The 22,038-nt window shown below is 36.8% G+C and overlaps 1 protein-coding gene across 6 annotated transcripts in view; it reads left to right on the plus strand.

The window, feature by feature from the left end:
* The first annotated feature begins 3,967 nt into the window (after positions 1 to 3,967).
* Positions 3,968 to 22,038, plus strand: part of NEDD1 (NEDD1 gamma-tubulin ring complex targeting factor) — a 46,950-nt gene continuing 28,879 nt past the window's right edge. For 2 of the 6 annotated variants that reach the window (XR_012005905.1, XM_072773188.1), the window contains exons 1-5: positions 3,989 to 4,118; positions 6,477 to 6,620; positions 8,460 to 8,554; positions 11,211 to 11,327; positions 14,568 to 14,708. Coding sequence is in view for 5 of the 6 variants with exons in the window: in XM_072773188.1 (XP_072629289.1) it covers positions 6,485 to 6,620; positions 8,460 to 8,554; positions 11,211 to 11,327; positions 14,568 to 14,708 (489 nt within the window). In the remaining variant the exon portion in view is untranslated. Of the gene's footprint in view, positions 4,119 to 4,247; positions 4,368 to 6,476; positions 6,621 to 8,459; positions 8,555 to 11,210; positions 11,328 to 14,567; positions 14,709 to 22,038 lie in introns of those variants that run through there. The other 4 variants (XM_072773189.1, XM_072773190.1, XM_072773192.1 and 1 more) reach the window with 3 other exon arrangements.

Genomic DNA, 22,038 nt, shown 5'->3' on the forward strand with positions numbered 1-22,038 from the left:
TTTTTTTCTTCAAAAATATAAAGGAACAGTTCCATTGTCTTATGAATTCTCATATTACTATTAAGAACGTGAAAGCCATTCTAATCTTTATAACTTGTGTAGTAGCTTTTTTTTTTTTCATTTTGGGAAAAAAAAAATCAAAGTAAAGAACATTTCCATCACCACCAATTGCTTCCTTGACTTCTTTAGAGTTCATCCCTTCCACTGCCCAGGCAATGCTACACTGCTTTCTGTCACTTTGGACTAATGTGTATTAAATGTAGATTGATAGCAGCTATAGGTCCTTTGAATTTGTCTTTTTTAAAAAAATTGACATTCCAGCAATATTTTGCATCTCATTTATGTGATATAGCTCTCTAAGTCTTAGCTTCTTTCAGCAATGTTTTATAGTTTTCAATGTGTAGTTATTGAATATATTTTATTAACTTAACTGTAAGTATTTATGCTTTTGGATGCCATTGGAAATGGAATTGTAATTTTTATTTCATTTTCCAATTGCTTATTGCTAGTATTTAGAAGTGCTACTCTATTTTTGTGTATTGATTTTGCATAGGCCTTGCTAAATTTACTTATTGATTTTAGGAGCTTTTAAATGTATTTCTTATGATCTTCCAACCCAATCATGTTGTCTGCAAATAGAGTTTTGTTTTTTCCTGTCCATTCTGTATGCTTTTCTTTCTTTTCTTTCTTTCTTTCTTTCTTCTTTCTTTCTTTCTTTCTTTCTTTCTTTCTTTCTTTCTTTCTTTCTTTCTTTCTGTCTGTCTGTTATTGCACCAGAGAGCACCTCCAGTAGAATTTGAATAGTAGTTGTGAGACTGGGCACCCTTGTCTTGTTCTTGATCTTAGAAGAAAAGCATTGGGTCCTTTAATCATGAAGTATGGTACAGCCTGTGAGCTTTTCATATGTGTTCTTGACCCAGTTGAGGTATTTCCTCCCTGTTTTTTTTTTTTAAATAAAGATTTTATTTATTTATTTATTCATAAGAGACACAGAGAGAGAGGCAGAGACATAGGCAGAGGGAGAAGCAGGCTCCTCGTGGGGAGCCCAATGTGGGACCTGATCCCAGCATCCCAGGATCACGAGCTGAGCCAAAGGCAGATGCTCAACCACTGAGTCACCCAGGCATCCCTCCTCCCTGTTTTTTTCCTAGCTTGTGGAGACTTATTAATCATGAATGAATGCTGATTTTTTTCAAGTGCTTTTGTTTCACCTGTTGACCCATAATTATATGGGTATTTTTTATTTTGTTAAACTGATTTTGGGGATGTTAAGCTAACCTTCCATTTCTGGAATAAACTCCACTTGGTCATATGTATGATCCTTTCTATATGTTACTGGAATTAATTTGCATATATATTTAATTTGCATACATGTATAATTTTTGTATGAGGAACATGAGTCTAGTTATTTCTTATAATATCTTTGGTATTCATATCAGAGTAATGCTATCCTTAAAAAAATAAGTTTAAGAGATATATCCCCCTCTTCTGTTTTCAGAAAAAGTTTATATTGGATTCATATTATTTCTTTCTTATGTATTTGATAGAAATCAACAGCGAAGCCATTTGATCCTGGGATTTTCTTTGTGCAAGATTTTCCTTAATTATGAATGCAAATTCTGTAGCACATGACTCCTTGTATTATTTCTTTTTGTCTCTTTTAATGTTTATGTCTTCCAAAATATTTGTCCATTTTATTTAAAGTCACCAAATTTATTGTTATAAAGTTGTTCATATTATTCCCTTACTATCTTTTGAAGTATCTTTTGGTTTTGTATTGACAGTCTTTCACCTCTCATATTGGTAACTTACGTTTTCTCTTCCTTCTTGATAAGTCTAGGTAGAGATTTATCAATTTTATTAATAATTACAAAGATCCACCTTCTGATTTTATTGACTTTTTTCTACTGTTCATTTGTTTTCACTTTCATTGTTTTCCACTCTAATCTTTACGTCATGTAATTTGCTCCTCTTTTCCAGGTTCCCTAAGATAATCATAGATCATTGACTTTAGAGCTTTCTTCTTCCTTCCTTTCATACAGAGTAGTTAATAGTTTTCAGATCTTCCACATCTATACTTATTGTTTTTCTTATTTGGATAGTCTATCAATTACTGAGAGAATTCTGTTAAAGTCTCCAACAATGATTCTGGATATGCCTTTTCCCTGTTTAATTGTTGGTATTTATTCTTCACATACTTTGAGATTCTGTAGTCACATATATGTTTATAATTTATGTTGCTTCTGGTTTTACTGACAGTTTTATTGTTATGAAATATCCCTCATTGTCTCTGGAAATATTTCTTGTTATGATGTCTACTTTTGGAAAGGTATATATGTTTATATAATTCATATTAGTGAGGTTTCCATCATTTGGCTTCTATTACTTATATTTTATAGATCTGAGGAAAGTATGCACATAGACACAAGGGTAGGAACAGGAATGACAGAATTGTCTAAAGACCATATAAGTTTTGATGAGGCTGTGGCACCAGCAACGAGGGGCAGTGGAGGTTAACATTTGGCTCTTTATGCTCTGTTTTAGCTCTTGACTAGATAGCAAAAGGACTGAATAGCAGTCTTTGTAGACTTATGCTTCTGGGTTTAATTCCTGTCCATATCATTTAACTGTGTGACCTTAGGCAAGTTACTTAACTTCTGTTTCTTCATATGTAAAGTGGGGGACATATAATAGTATTTTAGAAGGATGACATATACATGTATATATAGTATACATATACACATTATATCTATACATGCATACATATGTTTAGTAAAGTATGCATTCAACATCTATTGTATACATTTGTTATATCAGAGTATATAACGCGTATTATATGACATATATTTTTATATTTCGTTTCACATAAATTCTACTTTCAATTTTCTTTCTGGCTCTAACTTTTCAGAGATTTAGTTAATTGTCCTTTCTTTCTCATTTGCCCCAATTCTCCCTGCCCTTATTCCCTTACCCTATTTCCTCATTTTCCAACTTTTTTTGGCTCCTATTCCTGTCAAAATTGGGTTTAATAAACTCAAGAACCGTAAACTATACACTTAAGGCAGTTGCTGCTTGCTATCTTTCTCCTTTTGAGGCTCCCCACCAATCTTTACAACTTGGTTAGAATTGCAACTTCTGATCTGAAGAAACGGCACTCAGAGTTTTTGGGTTTATTTGCAACATGGGTACAAATAACTGGGGCTTATGTACCTAGTTCAGAAACCCACTCCTACTCCTTCCCCACACTTGTGATGAAAGAATAATCCTGTTTGCAGAAGAAATGCCCTACTGTCCGTATTCTCAGCAAAAGTTATCAGAGCTACAAAAAAAAAAAAAAAAAAAAAAAAAAGAAAAAGAAAAAAGAAAAAGAAAAGGCCTTGGTATTTAAGACTCAGTTCAGCTCTTCTCTTTTCCACTCTGGGAAACCTCCCTTTCAAAAGCCTTCCCAACCAGGTGGTGTTTGATGTTCCTGACCCTGCAGCATTTTTAAGAAAGATCAGTGATCAGGAAGCAAGACCATGGGTTTTGAAGTCAGATACCTCGGGCACTTACACATTTGGGTATTTTTTTTCGCTTTTCCGAGCCTGCCCTCTGGTTTGTAAATTGCACGGGGTATTATCTGCTCTCCATGGTTTCCTCTGCGATGAAATCTTTCCTAAACCCATATCCGTGCTCATTTCCCTTTCATCTATTTTTCTTCCCGGGTTAGCTTTCCTTTGAAGCAACGGGCAGTCCCGCTCTTCAGGTCTTGACTCTCTAAGTCGGCCTCGTAGCGAGCGAGCGTAAGCTCCCCGAGGCCAGGGCCGGCGGGGTAAGCCGCGCACGGCCTCCCAGGCTAACCCGTCGCCGCGCCCAGTCCCGCCTAGCGCCGGGGGCTCGGCGGGAGGGCGGCGAACAAATGCACACCACCACCGAGGCTGGGGCGGGGGGAGCCGCCGGGAGGCCGTTCCCACCGCCCGCGGGGACCGCGACCCCCGCCCCGCCCCGAGCAGCCCTTCCCCCTGACGCCACTCGCGGGCGGGACTTCCGGCCGCCCAAGTTTAACCGTCCGGGCGGGAGCCGGAAGCCCAGCGCCGGAGCGGGCCGCGCCGTGGCCCCCGGGGTGCCGCGGTGGAGAGGTGAGGTTCCGGGGGGTTCCGCGCGCTGCCGCCCGCCGCGTCCTTGCTCGCTCGCGAACCCCGCCAGCCTTCCGGCCACCCCGGGGAAGGGTCGGAGGCCCCCAGGCCCCGCGCGCCCCGGCCCGTCCGGTGCTCCGGACAGTTGTCGGGCAGGGGCCGGGGCCGCGGGGTTGGCGCGGAAGTGCCCGGGAGCCGCGGGCCGGGGGCGCGCACCTCGGTGGGCCACGGTCCCCGGCTCGGCCCTGAGAGGTGGGCGGGGTCGCGGGGGGGGGGGGCGAGCGGTGACGGGAGTGGGGTGCTGTCCCCCGGAAAGTTGGCCGCCTCCCCCTTGTAGCTCCCCTCTCGGGCTCGCATGCACCTCAGAAGGTAACCCCGGCTGAGCAGTTCTCCTGCGAGGAAAGTGCACTTCGGGCGGAGGAAAGTTGAAGAACTTCTGTTGCAGCGAAGGGCTGTGGTGGATTGTGGGTTTCCGCCCTGTAGGCGCTGCCCCTAAATTCGGGTGGGCTGTCGCCTGCCGCCTCGCGTCCTGACCGCTCACTTTGATGGGACCTTGTTGGAGACGCTGATGTAATCAGTGCGTCTCCGTTAGGAGGTGCTCGGCTCCCCGAAGGCGGAGGTGGGGCAGGTGCCCCCCCCCCCCCCCCCCCCGTCCCGTGGAAGGGAGCGGACATCCAGTGACTGCCGCGGCCCCTGGCCCCTGACTTGGGGGCCGATCCTGTGAACCCACTTTTTCTCAGCCTTCACTTAAATGTCACCTTTCCGCGCTTACACCACACGGCTCAGCAGGAGGGTGTACGATTGTAGTGAAGACATTTTTTCCCCAAGTTGTGTGTACTGGGTTTAAGAGACCCCCTTGGCAGCATGCACTTGCACCTTGAGCAGGGAACCAGCCGCACGTTACCACGTGTCGAGGCCCCAAATCCAAACACGGCCGGTCTGCATTTCAACAGATGACTGTCGGCGTTTGGAAACATTGAACTTAGCAGATGCGTGAAGCATAATGAACCCCATACGTGACTGTCCTGGTTAACAAAAGTTTTAGTCTTTTCATAAGCACATTAAAAAAATTCTTTTTTGTCTCTTGAGAATCAAGTGGGCCCCATAATTTATTACACCTTTTAACTTGGCCTCTGAAATAAGATATACTGGACATAAATGTGATGCTTTGTTGGTGACTTGGGACTCTGTGACATCACTAGTATTGTGTTGTAGTCTTAACACTCCACACCAGGAAGGTGTGGAGGGTATATAGTTCTAGGCCCTGTTCCCTTCCTTTTTTCCGTATATTTTTGAGCAATTTTTTTTTAAGATTTTATTTATTCATGGGAGACACACACACACAGAGAGAGAGAGAGAGAGAGAGAGAGAGAGGCAGAGACCTAGGCAGAAGGAGAAGCAGGCCCCCCTTGGGGACCCCAATGTGAGACTTGATCCCAGGACTCCGGGATCAAGACCTGAGCCACCCAGGCGTCCCAAGCATTTTTTACTGACTGGTCTGGCATTGCTTCTACTTGCTGTTCTTGTGTATTTGAATTATTTACTGTGAACAAATAATATGCATGAGGGCATTGTAGAACAAATATTGGTATAGGGACTTAGTGACATCTCTTTTGGCTATATTTGCTAATTTTGGAGTTATTGGGAAAAACTGGAGTCATTGGATTCTGACCCGCAGGGATGTTACAGTTTATCATACATTTTTAAAAGACATAAGTTTTCTAGCCAACAGTTATTTGATTACTTGTGTGCCAGGAACATTTCAAGACTGATCGTAAACAAGACAAAATCCATTTTCAGGATCTTTGTTTTGTTCAAGTCAGGAGAGGCAGACATTGTTAGGAGAACAAATAAGAGTTGCAAATAACAGAAGATGCCATGAAAAAAAAAGAATGAAACTGCATAAAGGGTAACTGGTATGGGCTGTGTTAGCCATGGCGGTCAGGGAAGGCTTTTCTGAGGAGACATTTGAGCTGAGACTGAAGTGAGGTGAAGGAGATGACCAGAGGAAATCTGGGGAAAGGACATTCCAGGCAGAGGGGGCAGCAGATGGAGAGACTAAGGCAAGAAGGCCTGTGAGTCTGGTGGCCCTGGGGAAGAGGAGTAGGACAGTTTCACCGGAGCCAGGTCATGTTAGGCATGCCAAGGAAGTTGGATTTAGCTATAATTGCTGTGGAGAGCCATTGGGAGGGTCAAATGAGAGAATGTGATTTTAGAAGGATCATTCCAGCTACTCTGTGGTGAGCATCCCTTCTGGAACAAAAGTGAACCAGTAGAGCCTCTTGATTTAGATTAGATCCTTCATTTTGGCCTGTCCTTGATTACTTTTTTTTAAAATATATTGTTTTGAACTATTTGTAGGTGCAGTCATGCAGGAAAACCTCAGATTTGCTTCATCTGGAGATGATATTAAAATATGGGATGCTTCATCTCTGACATTGGTGGATAAATTCAGCCCACACACATCACCACATGGAATCAGCTCAATGTGTTGGAGCAGCAATAGTATCCTTTTTTTTTTTTAATTTAATAACCACTTTTTGTTAGGTTAAATAACTGGTATCAATGAAACTTTTACATGTGCCTAATAAAAAATACATTTTGCATAGCTATGAAAGCTAGATAGATAAAGTGAAATAGAGGTTTCACTTTATTGTTTATTATAGGTGCATCCTAAAAATATATATATTTTATATATGTATAACTATTATAACTAGATACAGACCATATAATTAGTTTTGTTATCAACAGTTCATCATTGAACCCTAATGGCATAAGGTAGGTAATGGTGAGAAAACTTCTGAAAGATTTTGGAATGATTTTTCGCATCTACATTTGGCTATTTATGGATCTGGTCTGTATTAAAATTAAAGACAGAACTCAAAGGCAGAAGCGAAGTTGGGGGAGGAGATAAAAAATAAAGTTGTGCAACATTCTCATCTTACTCATGTATTCTGTATTTCTCTTTCTGTGTATGATGAAAAGTATGATTTCTGAAACAGAAATTGTCTAGATTTAATTTTCCAAGCTTTTTGTGTTTCTGATTTCCACCCTCCCTGTCTTAGTAAGCTTCTAAATGTGGATAAAATAAACGAGTGAAAGAAGCTTAGAAATCAGAATTTCTCAACTTTGCACTATTGGCATTTTGGGCTAGATGATTCTTTGTTATGAGGATTGCTGTGTGCATTTTAGGATGTTTAGAAACCTTCCTGGCCTTTACCCACCAGAAGCCAATCGCCCTCAGTAGAACCACTGCTGTAAACAAAATGCTATGAAAATGTTATATAAACTTGGTATGCTAGAAATTATCATTCTTTTGTATAACTTAAACATACAGACTGTTTCTTAAACGACAAATTTTTAACATACGCCTGACCTTATAAATATCAAATTAATATTGTTTCCTGATGAAAGTAAAAGTATCAAAGCTTTAAAATATGACTGATTTATGAACAAAAAACAAGTTTTCACACCCAACCTAATTATTCTTGCAAATTTGCAATAAAAATGATTAATTTTCTTACTGAATTAAATATACCTCTTTATCATTCCTTGATTTTGTATTAAAGTAGCAAAGTAAATTACTTTGGTGCTCTATTAATCAAACTGGTGAAGGGAGTACATTTTTGAAGGACTCTTCAGATGGGTAGTGGGGGGAAAATGTTTTAAACAGAGTGACGGATATGTGAGGTTGCTTCTGTCTATTATTAGGTTTTTATTATGTGTAGAGCTTAATTTCCCTGTTACTGTATAAGAGAAAAGCAGTTCTTGATAAGATTTATTAGTTTGGGTTTATTTTTATTCCAAGGAGTTTTATTAGAGTTGGCATTTGCTGATAAACCACTTAATGGTCTATCAACAAAACTGATGTGATTGTGAGGTAGTGTGGTATGATTTTTGGAAACTGGTCTAATTTTTTATTTGTTTCCTAACTTAAATTGGTACCAAGTACTGTGTTAATAAATAACTATCTTGAGCAGTGTTTATAGATGAAAAGGCTGATTGATATTTGCTGATGTTGCTTTTATCATGATCTCATTCTTTAAGGATAAAATTAGACCTTCTGGCCTATTCTTTGAAAATGGAGTAGTATTTCACTTGGGTAAAATAGCTTTCAAGTAATAGCAAAGCCGGAGAGGATAGGTCTTCCCTGCGGTAGTAGTAAAGAGAATTACTCTTAGTAATTAGTAACCTGAGCCATTTGTGAAAGCTGATATATAAGCTATATTCATTTCTTTGTCTTCTTAGGTTAGTGCAGTGCTTTTATCATCACAATTCTTGCAATAATAGTCTAGTGCTAGAGATGCTCATGGATTGTTTGATGCTCCATAACTCTTCATTTAGATAACTTTCTAGTGACAGCATCTTCCAGTGGTGACAAGATTGTTGTTTCACATTACAAAAATAAACCTTTTCTACTTTTCGAGCTTGGCGAAGGGGTAAGTGATTTAAAAAAAACAAAACAAAACAACTTTTAAAATTAAATCTTAGTTCTACTTGGATGGTAACTGCTTCTTATAATGCTTGCAGCTAAATATAAAGGTGTTTAAAAGTATTATTCTTAACCTAAACTCAAAAAAATACAGTAACATTTAAATAAGGTTTGAGGAGATGAGTACTAAAACATCTTTAGGTAAAATAATAGTGGATCCTAGGGGAGCAATTAAGGACTTAGATTCTGTCTTCTTGTCACTTGCTTTCTCCATCTCTCTGTGGGAAATTAAGATTCCCTGGTATTGCTGCCTTCTTAAAGCCCAAGTCCTACCTAGGTCACCAGGTGTATTTGACCTTAAGAGTCCTAATGATGTAGCCCTGTCCTTACAGGACCATCAGCTAAGACCCCTGGGTGATGGTAACTTCTGCTTTAGCTTCTGTCCTTCTGGTTACTGAGGGGCGTGCCTGAGTCTCCCCAAGCTCTCCTGGAACAGGTGGCTTTGTCAAACTGAGCTTTGGTCCCAGAGCATTTGTATGAAGTTCTCCCTGCATACTGTTTTCTCATCCTTTAGTTTTTACACGTTAATCCCTCTGATTTGGGATAATGATAGTGGCCCCATTTTCAGTCACATATATTCCTTGGAAGCTAATTTTCTTTTTATTTTTCTTTCTTTCTTTTTTTTTTTTTTTTTTAAGAATAAGGTTTAACTAAAAAGGTACAAGTAGTTGTTAGCTTTTTCTCAATTTAAGGTTCAAAGTTTTCATAGCAGGCCCTAAAGCATTATGAATTGTCATAATTTTATACACTGGAATAGGTAAGGTAGCTCACTTGGAACACAGAAGGACAATGAAATATGACCTCTCATCTAATTTAAAAAGGACTTTTGAGGGGATCCCTGGGTGGCGCAGCGGTTTGGCGCCTGCCTTTGGCCCAGGGCGCGATCCTGGAGACCCGGGATCGAATCCCACGTCGGGCTCCCGGTGCATGGAGCCTGCTTCTCCCTCTCCCTCTGCCTGTGTCTCTGCCTCTCTCTCTCTATCTGTGTGTGACTATCATAAATAAATAAAAATTTATAAAAAAAAAAATAAAAAGGACTTTTGATTTCTATCCATCCTTTCCTGAAGGTAGGTGGGATTGATGCAAGCATCAGTTCTAGCCCAGATATGCTGGAGGCTGGAGCGGAGAATGTCTGCTATGGGTAGATAAGGAATTTGAGATCTACTGCCTCAGTTACGTAAAACTGAGGAAGAGAGCATCTCTGGTTGATAAAAGGCAAACCGTGCTCTTCAAGAGCAGGTACAGCATCTTAGTCACACTCACAGATACTCATTGTAAGAAAAACTTGAAAACCTCTGTATTTTTAGCCATTTATTCCATAAATATTTATTGAGTATCAATATGGTCTTTGCTCTAACGAAGCTGACATTCTGGTGGTAGAGAGTGAACTACTAAACAGAATACCCAGATAGTGAGTAAGGTGTTACACAGAGAACTGAAAGAAGATACCGAGCGGGGCAACATTAGGTGGCCAAGGGAGGTCTCCTGAAGGGGTGGCATTGAAGTTGCTGTCTGTCGGCCAGAAGAAGTCATTAGCCAGAGTTCAGGGACTTTAGGTTTCCAGGCAAGAATATTTGTGTGGAAGCCTTGAGGCAAATACAGGGCTGATACATTTAAGGAATGGAAGAAGGTCAGTGAGGCTGGAAAATTAGAGTGTGAGGAGGAAAATGGGGAGAGACCAGGTAGGAAGAGATTTGAAAGGCAGGTTAAGGAGTTTGCAGTTTATTCTAGGGATGATTGGAAGCCATCAAAAAATTTTAAATGAGAGAGTCATGATCTGATTTGCCTTTTGTAAAGGTCATCCTACATGTGAAGCATTGAATGTAGGGGAGTAGGGTTGGAAATGGGACAACCAGTTAGGAGGCTGCTGTTAATCGTGGTTCTGTAGGGTTTGGATTAGTGTGCTGGTAGCAGTGGTAGATAAAGGGGATCCCCTCTGATGTTTATGTTAGGCTTGGAGTTGAAAGAACTTATGGTAGATGGCAGGGAGGGAGAAAAGAAATCAAGGATGATTCTGGATTTTTATCTTGAGAAACTGAGTGGATGATGCCTTTACAGATGTGAGGAAGAGTGTCGAGTCAGGTTCGGATGACCTGATGTTTGAGACCTGGACTCCTTTTGGGGAGACTTTGTTGTGAGACTTTGGGCAAATTATTTTGTGCGTTTTATGAACGTTCCCCATCTATGAGAGAAGAGGTTTAGACATCCTTTATAATGTCTCTTCTGCATTTAGTGTTTTCTGAGCTATGGGTTGATTCTAATTAAAGATATTCTGTGAAAGTGCAAGAGTAGGTTTTATTAAGGGGCAATAGTAAGGGCAAGTAAGCCATGACGGGAGGCCAAGACTTGCTGGTGTTCCTAAGCTTCCTCTGTCCCCTCTGTTCTCTGGAGGAGAACACCATTCTGGTTGAGTTCCTTGAAGCCTTTTTGAACTCCTTTTAAGCTGTTAGATGCATGTAGAAAATGATGAGAGGTGAATCTAAGTCTTATCATGTTTATAGCATTTAATTCAACATATAAAGTGCTTACTAAGTGTTGAATGGGACTGGAAAGTCAGCTCTGAGCTCTATTAAATTAAAACTTTTTTTTTCTTTCTCTAATAGCAAAAACAGACATGTGTCAGTTTAAATTCTACATCTATGTATTTGGTAAGTGGAGGCCTAAATCACACTGTTAATATTTGGGATTTAAAATCAAAAAGAGTTCATCGATCTCTTAAGGTAAGCAACTTGTTTTTTCTTAAATCCTTATAAGTAAAAAAGTATCTGAGGATGTTTAGTTACCAGACTTTTAATTTTGAGCTTTTATGATAAAAATAAGATGTTTCAGAATTGAAGTGAGATTTGTTAGGGAAAATAAAGATGCTATTTAGTCAGAATTTTTTTTTTTTTGGTCTATTTTTGCCTCCATGTATGTCACTAATGCATATTGTTTGTGTTTAAAACTTTTCCCTAATTTTTTCACTTAGTTCCATTCTTTTTGAGTTAATCACTTCCTTAATTTTTTCTTAAGTGTGAATTGTCATCAGAGATCTTTTTTTGAAATCTCTTTGAAAATAATGAGAGTGGTTTTGGGATGGATGTAATAGACCTACTAATCAAAGTTGGGCATTGACTTCTTAGTTCTCTAATGTATTTGGTTGCTGCTATTTCTGTTATTTTTGTGTGTATATGTTTTCATTTTGGTCATGAAATATTTTCTAAAATAATTTACTATTTACAATTAGTGTTTCTTTAAATACTTAGCGTTTTTACAGTTTTAGAAAATAAAAATAGTCATCACATGAAAGCTTCTGCATTATGATCTTTTTGGAATTCTGCTTCTACTATTATGTATATTTAATATTTGGACACTGATCTTTAAGTTTATTTTTCATTTTCATAGGTCTTTTTAAAAAAATTTTAATATGAAAAATTCTAAACATTGATATATATACCTACGTACACATATTCATTGTCTGACTTTGATGATTAGCTCATGACCAAGATTATTTTATATGTGCTCTTATCTACTCTCTAATCAGATTATTATATAATCTCACCCTTAGATTAGTTTGAAGCAAATACTAGACATCATTATCATTTTGTTAATGTCAAATGTCGTGGAGTTAATTCTTACTAGGGAAATTGTATATAAAAGAGAATTTCTTTTAGTTAAACAGAAGTGTAATCCTGTAATTGCTGTTTAAACTCTTACCTTTGGAAGTTCATTATTTCAGATATTAGCTAAACTTTGAAGAGTCTTAAGGAAAATTGAAGAGTTGCCAATAATGAGAATAGTTAGCTTTTATTGAGTTCTTTGGTATACCAGCCACTGTGCTTAACATATGTTTATTCTGTGTGCCACAAGAATTCTGCAAAGCAGAATATACCTGTGGAGGAACTCGTTATACCTGTGGAGGAACTCTGGTTCAGGGATGTTAAAAAACTTGTTCTATGTAAAACAACTAGTAATGACAAAGATGAGATGCAAACTCAGATATTATCCATGTTTAAGCTTTTAAATTATGAAAATTAAAGCTATTTAGAGGGGTATACCTACTATGAACAGAGAATACAGAAATTGAGAAGAGATTAGAAGTCTGTGGCCACTTTTGTCGCATGTTCTCACTTTAGGAGCATCACTTACCCCTGTACTTTTACGGCATGGCAAAATTCTCTTATTTTTCCATCCTCAGTTTTCCCAATTACTCCAGATCGTTTTATCTTCTTTCTTACTGGTTGCAACTCCTAGAGTACTTCATTTCTTTATTCATTCAGTTAGTAAGTATTTGATTGACTGATTGTGATAGTGGGAAATCTAATCTTTCACCTTTGGGTCTCTTCTCTGCGGTCCTCTTCCTGGGAACAGTTTCTGGCACTTGGTAGGTGCTTATTGCATATTTACTGGATGACTTATTTTTCCACAGTCAAAATAAGGACGATGCTTGCCTCTTTATAAAGTCATACAAATTGTATTGGACCCCGTGTTCTTAATTTTCCAAATGGGAACAATGCACTAAATGTCCACTGTCTTTTTTTTTTCTTCTCATCAGACGTTTTTTTTCCTCAGGATAGCAGTTATTTCATTGACTTAGGAAGGGAATAAAGTGTAAAGATACCTCCAGACATACTAGTAATCATAAAAAATTATGATTACAAGGGGAATATTATAGCTACTGTTTTTGATACTACATTAATCTAATTATTAGATACACAAGTTAGTTTGTTTATACAACAGCAGAGGGGCACCTGGGTGGCTAAGTGGTTGAACACCTGCCTTCGGCTCAGGGCATGATCCCAAGGTCCTGGGATCAAGTCCCGCATGGGGTTCTCCATGTGGTTCTCCACAGGGAGCCTACTTCTTTCTCTGCCTGTGTCTCTGCCTCTCCTTGTGGGTCTCTCATGAATAAATAAATAAAATCTTTAAGAAAAAAAAAAGAAAAGATAAAACAACAGACTGTTAAAAACTATACTCCTAGCCCTGATCACTTTTCTATGCTCCTGCTAGGTATCTCTAGTTTGATGTTGGAAAATACAGTTTGTTTAAAACCTGTTTTGTTTCCTCAAAGTGAATTCCCCTTTGTATTGGGAGACAGCCTAGTACCCTGAGAGGGAAATAGGCTTTGGAGTTTGGCCTGGAATTGAATCCTAGATCTGCTTCTTAGTAGTGATGTGAGCTTGCACAGATTTCTTAGCCTTTCTGTGCCTCAAGTAGTTAACTAATCCATAAAAAGAGAAAAGTGACCTTGCCTCTCAAGATTCTTCTGAGGACTAATAAGAATTCCTAATGTTCCCAGAATCAGTAGGTATTCAGAAAGTGGAAACAGCTACCTTATCTCTAAGTCATGCCTTGCTTGTTCTGGCTTTGGGGCTTTTTTTTTTTCTCTCTCTCTGGTTTTGCGTGTCTAGTTTCTTTCCTCTTCCCCTACTTATCACTCATTTTTTCTTTTAAGGTTGAACTCAAGTTTTATGTCTTCCCCACTGCTTCTTCTGTCAACTCAGGTCACCGTGATGCCTCTTTCCTAGGACACTTCCCCTCCCCTACTCATCTAGCATTCCTTCTGCCAATTTCATGTTAATTTAAATGTCCGGTCTTCCTAGTCTTCCTCATTGAACAGTGATACCCTCGAGGCCAGGGACTCTCCTAATAGTTAACTTGCAGTAAAGGTTACTTGTCAGTGGAAGGTAGACGTAATGCCGTCTAGAAAATTACCTTTCCTTTTTGTCTCTTGTTTCAGAGTACCTGATCATTATTACGATGATAACACCAAGTCTCTGTTCCCTGAGAAGGCTTGGTGTTGAACAAATAGTTTCCTACTCATTTGAGTAATTTTTTTTAAGGTTATTTGAGGAAAATGTTAAAGCAGATATTAGATTTACAAATACATAATATTTTACAATAAATGAAATTTACAAACATGTAAATAAATGTAAGGTGTGAAGGTTATGTGGCAGTGTACTTACTTTCATTTCTTTCAGGATCATAAAGATGAAGTAACTTGTGTCACATATAATTGGAATGATTGCTACATTGCTTCTGGATCTCTCAGTGGCGAAATTATTTTGCACAGTGTAACCACTAATTTATCTAGTACTCCTTTTGGTCACGGCAGTAACCAGGTACAGTATGTATTTATTCAAATCAGAATTGATAAGGTAGATTTTGGATTACCTTACATAAGTAAATGAATTTTTAGTTTTCAAAATTAAGTACTTTAAATTTGCATTTGGCTTGCTTGAAAAACTTAGAGCTAGCTATTTTTAATGGTATTATTTAAAAATGTTCAAATAACAAGCTAATTCATACTAGATTATGTTGTTTATATGAGTTCAGTTATGCCATTGAAAAGTCATATGCTCCTAGAATATAACTGTATATAACAAAACACAAACAGTTGTTGGTAGGGTGAATCTGAAATGTGGATATTAATCTTTCTATGACATCACAGTTATCATAGCTCAAACTATGTCAGCTACAAGACAGATACTTCAGTTCATAAATTCTGTTTGGTGGACATGGATAGTTGAGTGTGTTTAGGCACAGGATAAATTGAGCTTTGATTTTTGTGTAAGTATATGATAGTCAAAGAGCCAAAGCTTATTTATGATGTACTTTCAGGTTAATATAGAAATAGGGAAACTTTATGAGGGAAAATTATTCAAGTAACTTTTTTCTTTATAAAACATTACTCTGTAGAATTTGTTAAAGAATAAATGCAGTTACTCAAGATATGTAACTCTTGGCCAGCTTTCCATGAAATTATCTACAGAAATTTCCAGTGAGGTGCAATCTCTTTTAATCCTTACTTTTTATTGTAATCACTTTGGCCATAACTATTATTAGATAAAATATGGGAGCTCTTCACTTTTGAAAAGCAGTTTTCGGAATCATTATTTGAATAGTATGTAGTATTTAAGGAAAATTTAATGGATATTAAATGATACAGAAAAAAGTCTTCTCAAGTTTCATGTATTGGAATAAAAAATATAAAAATGATATTGGTAATTGATATAAAAACAATCTTATGCTGATTCAGAACAGTGAGAGAATTATCTGGGAATAAAATAGGGAAAATTGAAAGGGAGGATTTCATCTTTGTCTAATGCTTAAATGATTTTTATTTTGTTTTATTTTTACTACAGTATAAATTGACTTCTTTGCTAATTACTTGATTCTAATTTATATTCAGGTTAGCTCTTTACATTCCCACTTTATAGCTGGAACCATGTCTTATTTCTTTGTCCTCAACCATTATATGGAAAAGATCTAATAAATATGTGAATGGATTTAGAGAGGACAAAGATCTTAATAGGCTAGTACAGAACTTTGGGAAAAGGATATTTTATATGTAGGAAATCACATGAAGAAAAACAAGGACTAAGGAAGGTTTTTATATAGGGCCAATGTGAAAAAAGATTGGAAAGGAAAGTATGGACATAGTGTTGATGTGGAACTCTGAATGCCAGACCAAAGATTCAGCTTTTATTTTGGAAGGCAGTTGAGGAGCTAATCAGAGTTTTTGATTAGTTGAATGTCAGAAACCCTAGAACCTTGAACTGAAAGAACGCCTTTACAGGTAATTTCACTTTCTGTATTTTATGGATGTGGAAAGTGATTTGCCGTAGAGAATGTATTAATATAGTCCTAAACAAAGGAGGTAATATTTTTTGTCATTCTTTGTTTGGTTATTTGTATTTTGATAATGAGACATAAAACCTTAAGCCCATAGACATTGGAACTAATGTGAAAAAATCTTACTGTTCACATATCTTGCTTTTTAAGGAAATTAATTTTCTTTCTTTCCTTTTTTTTTTTTTTTTTTTAAAGATTTTTGATATATTAGAAGCATGACACATTTAGATTTAGAGGTCCTGGGCTGACTTTTTAGTAATATAAAAGTTAGGCCAGATACCTACCATGTATATTCTTACATTTCAGTTTTTATTGTATCTTGTGAGAGAGTTTTGTTGTTGTTTTTTTGTTTGTTTGTTTGTTTTTTAGTTAAAACCAGATATGAAGGAATAGTTTTGAAAACATTAGGTTAAGTTATTGCTCTTGGCTTTATTATGTGTAAAGTATTTAGATTTCTAAAATTGAGATATAACTTGCATAAAAAGGCGCATACATCTTAATTATACAGCTTAATGAATTTTTATATCTACATATACCTGCATAACTACCAGGATCAAGGTATAGAACATTTTTGGCACATCAGAGGACTCCCTCTTAACCCTTTCTAGGCACTACATCTATTTCTTAGAATAGGATATGTCTGGTTTCTTTTAGTCTTCATTATGTTTGCTTTGATGCATGAAGTAGTGGTTCATATTGTTTTACTACTGTGTAGTTTTCCATTGTGTGTATATGTCACAGTTTGTTGATGGACATGTATTTTGTTTCTAGTTTTTAGCTGTTACAATAAAGCTGCTGTGAATATTCTTATGAATGTCTTTTTGTGGACATATATTTTCACTTGTCTTGACTAAATATTCAAAAATGGATTTTGCTTAGATCTTAGTGTAGGCATCATGCTTTACTAAAAAAAAGCCAAAAAGTTCTCTAAAGTGCTTGTGCCATTTTACACTTCTACCAGCAATGTTTGTGAGATTCACTTGGGTCACATTTTTGCTAATACCAAGAATTGCTTATCTTGTTAATTATAACAATTTTGATGGTTGTGTAGTGGTATCTTATGGTTTTAATTTTTACATTTCTGCATGTTGGATAAGTTGGGTGTTTTCTCATATGACTTCTTTTGTGAAATGACTGATAAAGTCTGTTCTTGTGACAAAATACTTGTGTTTCTTCTGATAGATTTATACTTTATTATATATTCTGGATGGAGTAATTTTTTGTATATGCATGTTGTATATATCTTCTTTTAGCCTACAACTGGCCTTTTAACTCTAATGCCTTTTTAAAAGAATGAACAGAAGTTCTTAGATTTAATGAAATCTAGTCTCGTATATCGCTTTCGTTTATGGATGCTGCTTTTTGCGTCTTGAAAAAATCTTGCTTGCCCCAAGGTCTTAAAAATAGTGCCCTTTTTTTTCCTTTTAGGTAAAACTTTATTGTTTTACCATTCCCATTTATGTCTATTATAATCCATTTCAAATTAATTTTTGTGTATGGTGTGAGATAGAGGTTTCAGTTTTCCATACAGGTATGTAATTATGTCAGTATTATGTATTGCAAAAGACCATCTTGTTGCCACTGGGTGACTATAGGTAATGAGAGGTTTGGAGAGCATTTCAGCAAAGGTACCACTACCACCTTTGTAGAATTCTTACTACCATTTCTTGTGTTTCAAGCACTATGAATATTGCTTTACATTACATTTTCTAATTTAATCTTTGCTACTCACTTGTGATATGTATGTTATTTTCATTTTACACATGAGGACTTTTAGATTGCAAGACTTTTGACTATTTTGAAGATCTGTTCTGTAAGAGTAGTACCACTGTTTTTATTGGGATCTCTTTCTAGCTCAGGAACAGCTGAATGTATAAAGATTTGAGAATCCAAAGCTTCTGGGAACTTTGCAGTATTCTCTTGTTACTTTCAGCATATTTTGAAATCCTGTGTGACAGATAGGTCACTGTATTGTTGGCTTTCAAAGGATTTTCATTGGTTATTTGCATAGCAAAACTGAATTTAAATTATCTTCTGGTTGAGGAAAACAGTAATGCTCTAGGCTTTCTCTTGTGCAAGGTTACCTGAGATTTTCCTGTGTCTGCTGCCCCTGCTAGCACAGGTCAGAGTCTCTATAGGGTCTTTGGTATCATTCTGTATCCCAGGTCCCACATTTATTTGGAGAGCTAGCTGTGCAAACTTGGGCGAGTTACTAAACTCTTGAGCCTCCTTTTCTTTATCTGTCGAATGAGAATGAGAATATACTTTCAGTAGAGTCCTGTTTTTGTTTGTTATGAGGGCTAAACGAGATGCTGAGAGTATTTAGCATCGGTGCTAACATTTGGTAAGAGATCAGGGAACTTCAGTGTGGGCTTTTAATGAGTAATCATGTTAAATCATTAAAGTAACTTCTGTGATTCACTTTCCCAAACTGCTTTGAGTATATTTAGTGTATTCCCTCCAAATCCCTGCTGTTTGCCAGGTATAACTTGACCTCAGTAATCATGTTGCATGTGTTAGACTGACTTAGGAGAAGGAGAGCATTAAAGAAAGTGAAGAAATTGAACTGGAGTATTTTAATTTTTCCGCTTTCCTCGGAACATATATTTGTATATTTTTTTGTGTACTGTATTATTTTTTGTATACTATATTATTTCATTTTCCTTAGCTTTTTTTTTGTGAGGAAAGTCATAGTTTTCATAATTCTCCATACTTATTATTTCCCTTTTATGAGTATTATAATTGAAATTATTGGAGTGATTGTTTTGTTTTTTCCTATAAATTATTTTGTTATGCAGTATTTTATCTATTGGTTACTAGAAACGTAGAATTGCTACTTGAGTGTTCATTTAGATTTCTCAAAATTCATTTACGATTTTAAATATATTAAATATTCATTTCTTAAATTTAATCAATGTTCATAAAAATTTAAGTCTGCCAGAAAATGGGCATAATTTTTATGTTGGTCAGTTACTATAGGTAGGGTCTAGGTGTTGGGAAAAATAGTAGATAGGGCACATCGAATGATTAAACATTTTAATTTTTGTTTCTATGAACAATCAAGAATTTGAAATATTTAAAAATCACCAAATTGATTTCTTAGCAAAAGTGACAAAAACCTGGAGTGTCATTGAATCAGCATTATAATACTGAATTTCATATTGGAAGTGAAATTCCCTGAATATATTTAGATCTTAACTTTGGAGTGTCTGAACTGAATTGAAGCTGTTAGTTTTATGTGGAACACTGCAGGGGGGAAAAGAGCCTTACTGCCTCTGCAGAACTGCGGGGGCCGACAGACTTCCTAGATTACAATTGTATGTTGCCCTTTGGCAGGTTCAGCAGTGTGGGCTCACAAATAGGTTAACCTGTGCTGCCTTTCCCAAACTGCAGCCCTTTCAAAGCAGTTACAGAGTGGATCTATTTTATGGATTCCTTAGACTTAAAAATGATCCTAAATGCAGCAGGTTATTTGTGAGATTTTAAATAATAGTCTATTTTAAAAAAGAAATACAATGTATTTCAGTATGTGTTAAATGAGTTTATTTTATTCAATGTAATTTTTTGACATTTTAGGTATAGATTTTGTAAGTATTAGTAAGCATGTTTGGTATAGAGTCTGGTGAGTGTAAATAATTAGTAGTTACACTTAAAAATAATTATTATCTTATCAAGAATGAGTTTAATTTTAATTGGGTTAGCTTGTTTGTCTGGTTATATCTTTACCCATATAATTTTACCACTCAGAGGGTTTGGCTGACTACAAAGCTTTATTTCTAGAATGGTGGTCTCCTTGATGTTACACAGGAACATTTATTTGTTTGCATAATAATATGTCCTCCATGTATTTTTTTAGTATTTGTGTATATTTGTCTAGTCTATATAGTATGTTTTTTGAACAGTTTTATAATTGACATGTTGGCATAAAATAAACTTCTATATCTTTAATGTAGATACTTTTTAAAAGCTTTTTTTTTTTTTTTTTCATTCTATATCTGTCTTCCAAATTTTCTGTAATGGGAAGAATGTTTTCTTGCAATGTTTCTATAGTTCTATCTTCCCTCCATGCAGTTAATAACCATTCTGTCGATCTAGTCTTGTTTTCTGCCTTTTTTACAGGAGGGTTCCATCCCATTTTATTAGGTGAGAATCCCATTTTATTAGTATTCATAACCATAATTTTTTTTAAAGATTTACATATTTATCTTAGTGCACACAAGTAAGGGGGAGAGGGAGAATGGGAGAATCTTAAGCGGATGCCACACCCAGTGTGGAGCCCAACGTGGGCTTGATCCCACGACCCTGAGATCGTGACCTGAGCTGAAATCAAGAGTCAGATGCTCAACCTACTGAGCCACCCAGGTGCCCCCATAACCATAATTTTTTAATGGCTCTATAATATTCCATTGTTCAAATGCCACAGTTTAAACATTTCTGTGTTTTAGGTATTTTCCAAAATTTTATAATCACAAAGAGTACCATACATTAATATTGTTTCCATAAGTATGTGTTTTCTGCTTTTTGATTTTTCTCTGAGATAAATTCTCTTTTGATGTAACTCAGTAGCAGGGTCACTTTTTTTTCCCCTTGAGGAACTTCAGTGTTGTTACTCCCATCATTTTTGGTCTCCAATGTCTGATGGTAATTTAAGTATTTTTTCCTCAGAAGTCACTTGTTTTTTTTTCCCTAGGTGTCCAAAGGATATTTTTTTTTCTTCTATAAAGTCCAGTAATTTTATTAGACTGTGTCTTGGTATTGGTCATTCTGTATTATCATTCATGAGGACTTGGGGTTCTCATTTTATACATAGTTTCAGATCTTTTCTTTCAAGGAAGTTTTTTCAAATTCCTTTTCATATTTGTTATTTTCCTTATGTTTGTTTTTTCTTTACTAGATCTTCACTGATTTATTACTTTGAAATCATTTTAACTTTTTCCTTATTTTCGATTTTCAAAAATTCTCTCCTTTTTGCCTGTCTCTAAGATCTTATCTATTGTGTTTATTAATTCTTATATTCTTTTTAAATTGACCTTCATTTTTGAAGAGGCTTTTAAAATTTCTAATTCTTTGCTGAGTTCTGACATTTCTAAGTTTTCTAATTCTGATTTATATTGTTTGGTAGTGTCTTGTATCATTTTATTTTCTTTTTGGTCATCTCTTGAGAATGCCTTTCTTCTTGTTCTCTTTGTCCTTCTCATAATAACTTCGTAGCTAGTTTCCCTGAATTTCTACACAGAGTTGGGGCTCAGGGTATCTTTTCTAGCCTTACAAGAGCTCCCTCTTGTTTTGATTTAGTTTTGTTTTTGTTTTAATGGTGACTCATTTCCTGAGGTTGCCCAACTTTGTTCCACTCACTCACTTGCAGGTGAACTTCTGCTCTCCTCAGCTTTGTTGACTCCATCCTACTCAGGTTTGCTCCCACTCCTACCAGTGTCTCCTTAGTGTGGTGCCCTGACTTGGGAGGAAGGCGTCTCGACTGCTCAGTTTGGGGAGTTTATTGCAGCTAAACTTCTCTAGCTCTTCATACCTTTCTGCAGACCTCTGTATAGTTCCACCAATGCAGCAAATAATCCTGGTTTCAGCTGATGTTGTCAAATTGGCCACCATGCTTTTTTTTTTTTTTTTTTAATATATCTATTGGCTACTTGGGGCTTTTCCTGTTCTCATATCTGTCCAGGCTCCCTGTTACTTCCTGCTGTTTCCTTTAGCATAGATACTAACACTGTGAAGGACTTGTGGCTGCTAATTGTTTGACTTACTAACATGACTTACTAACATGACTCAGGGGGATATCTGATCATCTGATTTTGTTGTAAA

The sequence above is a fragment of the Canis lupus genome, chromosome 13, assembly GCF_048164855.1.
Source record: "Canis lupus baileyi chromosome 13, mCanLup2.hap1, whole genome shotgun sequence".
Lineage (NCBI taxonomy): Eukaryota > Metazoa > Chordata > Mammalia > Carnivora > Canidae > Canis > Canis lupus.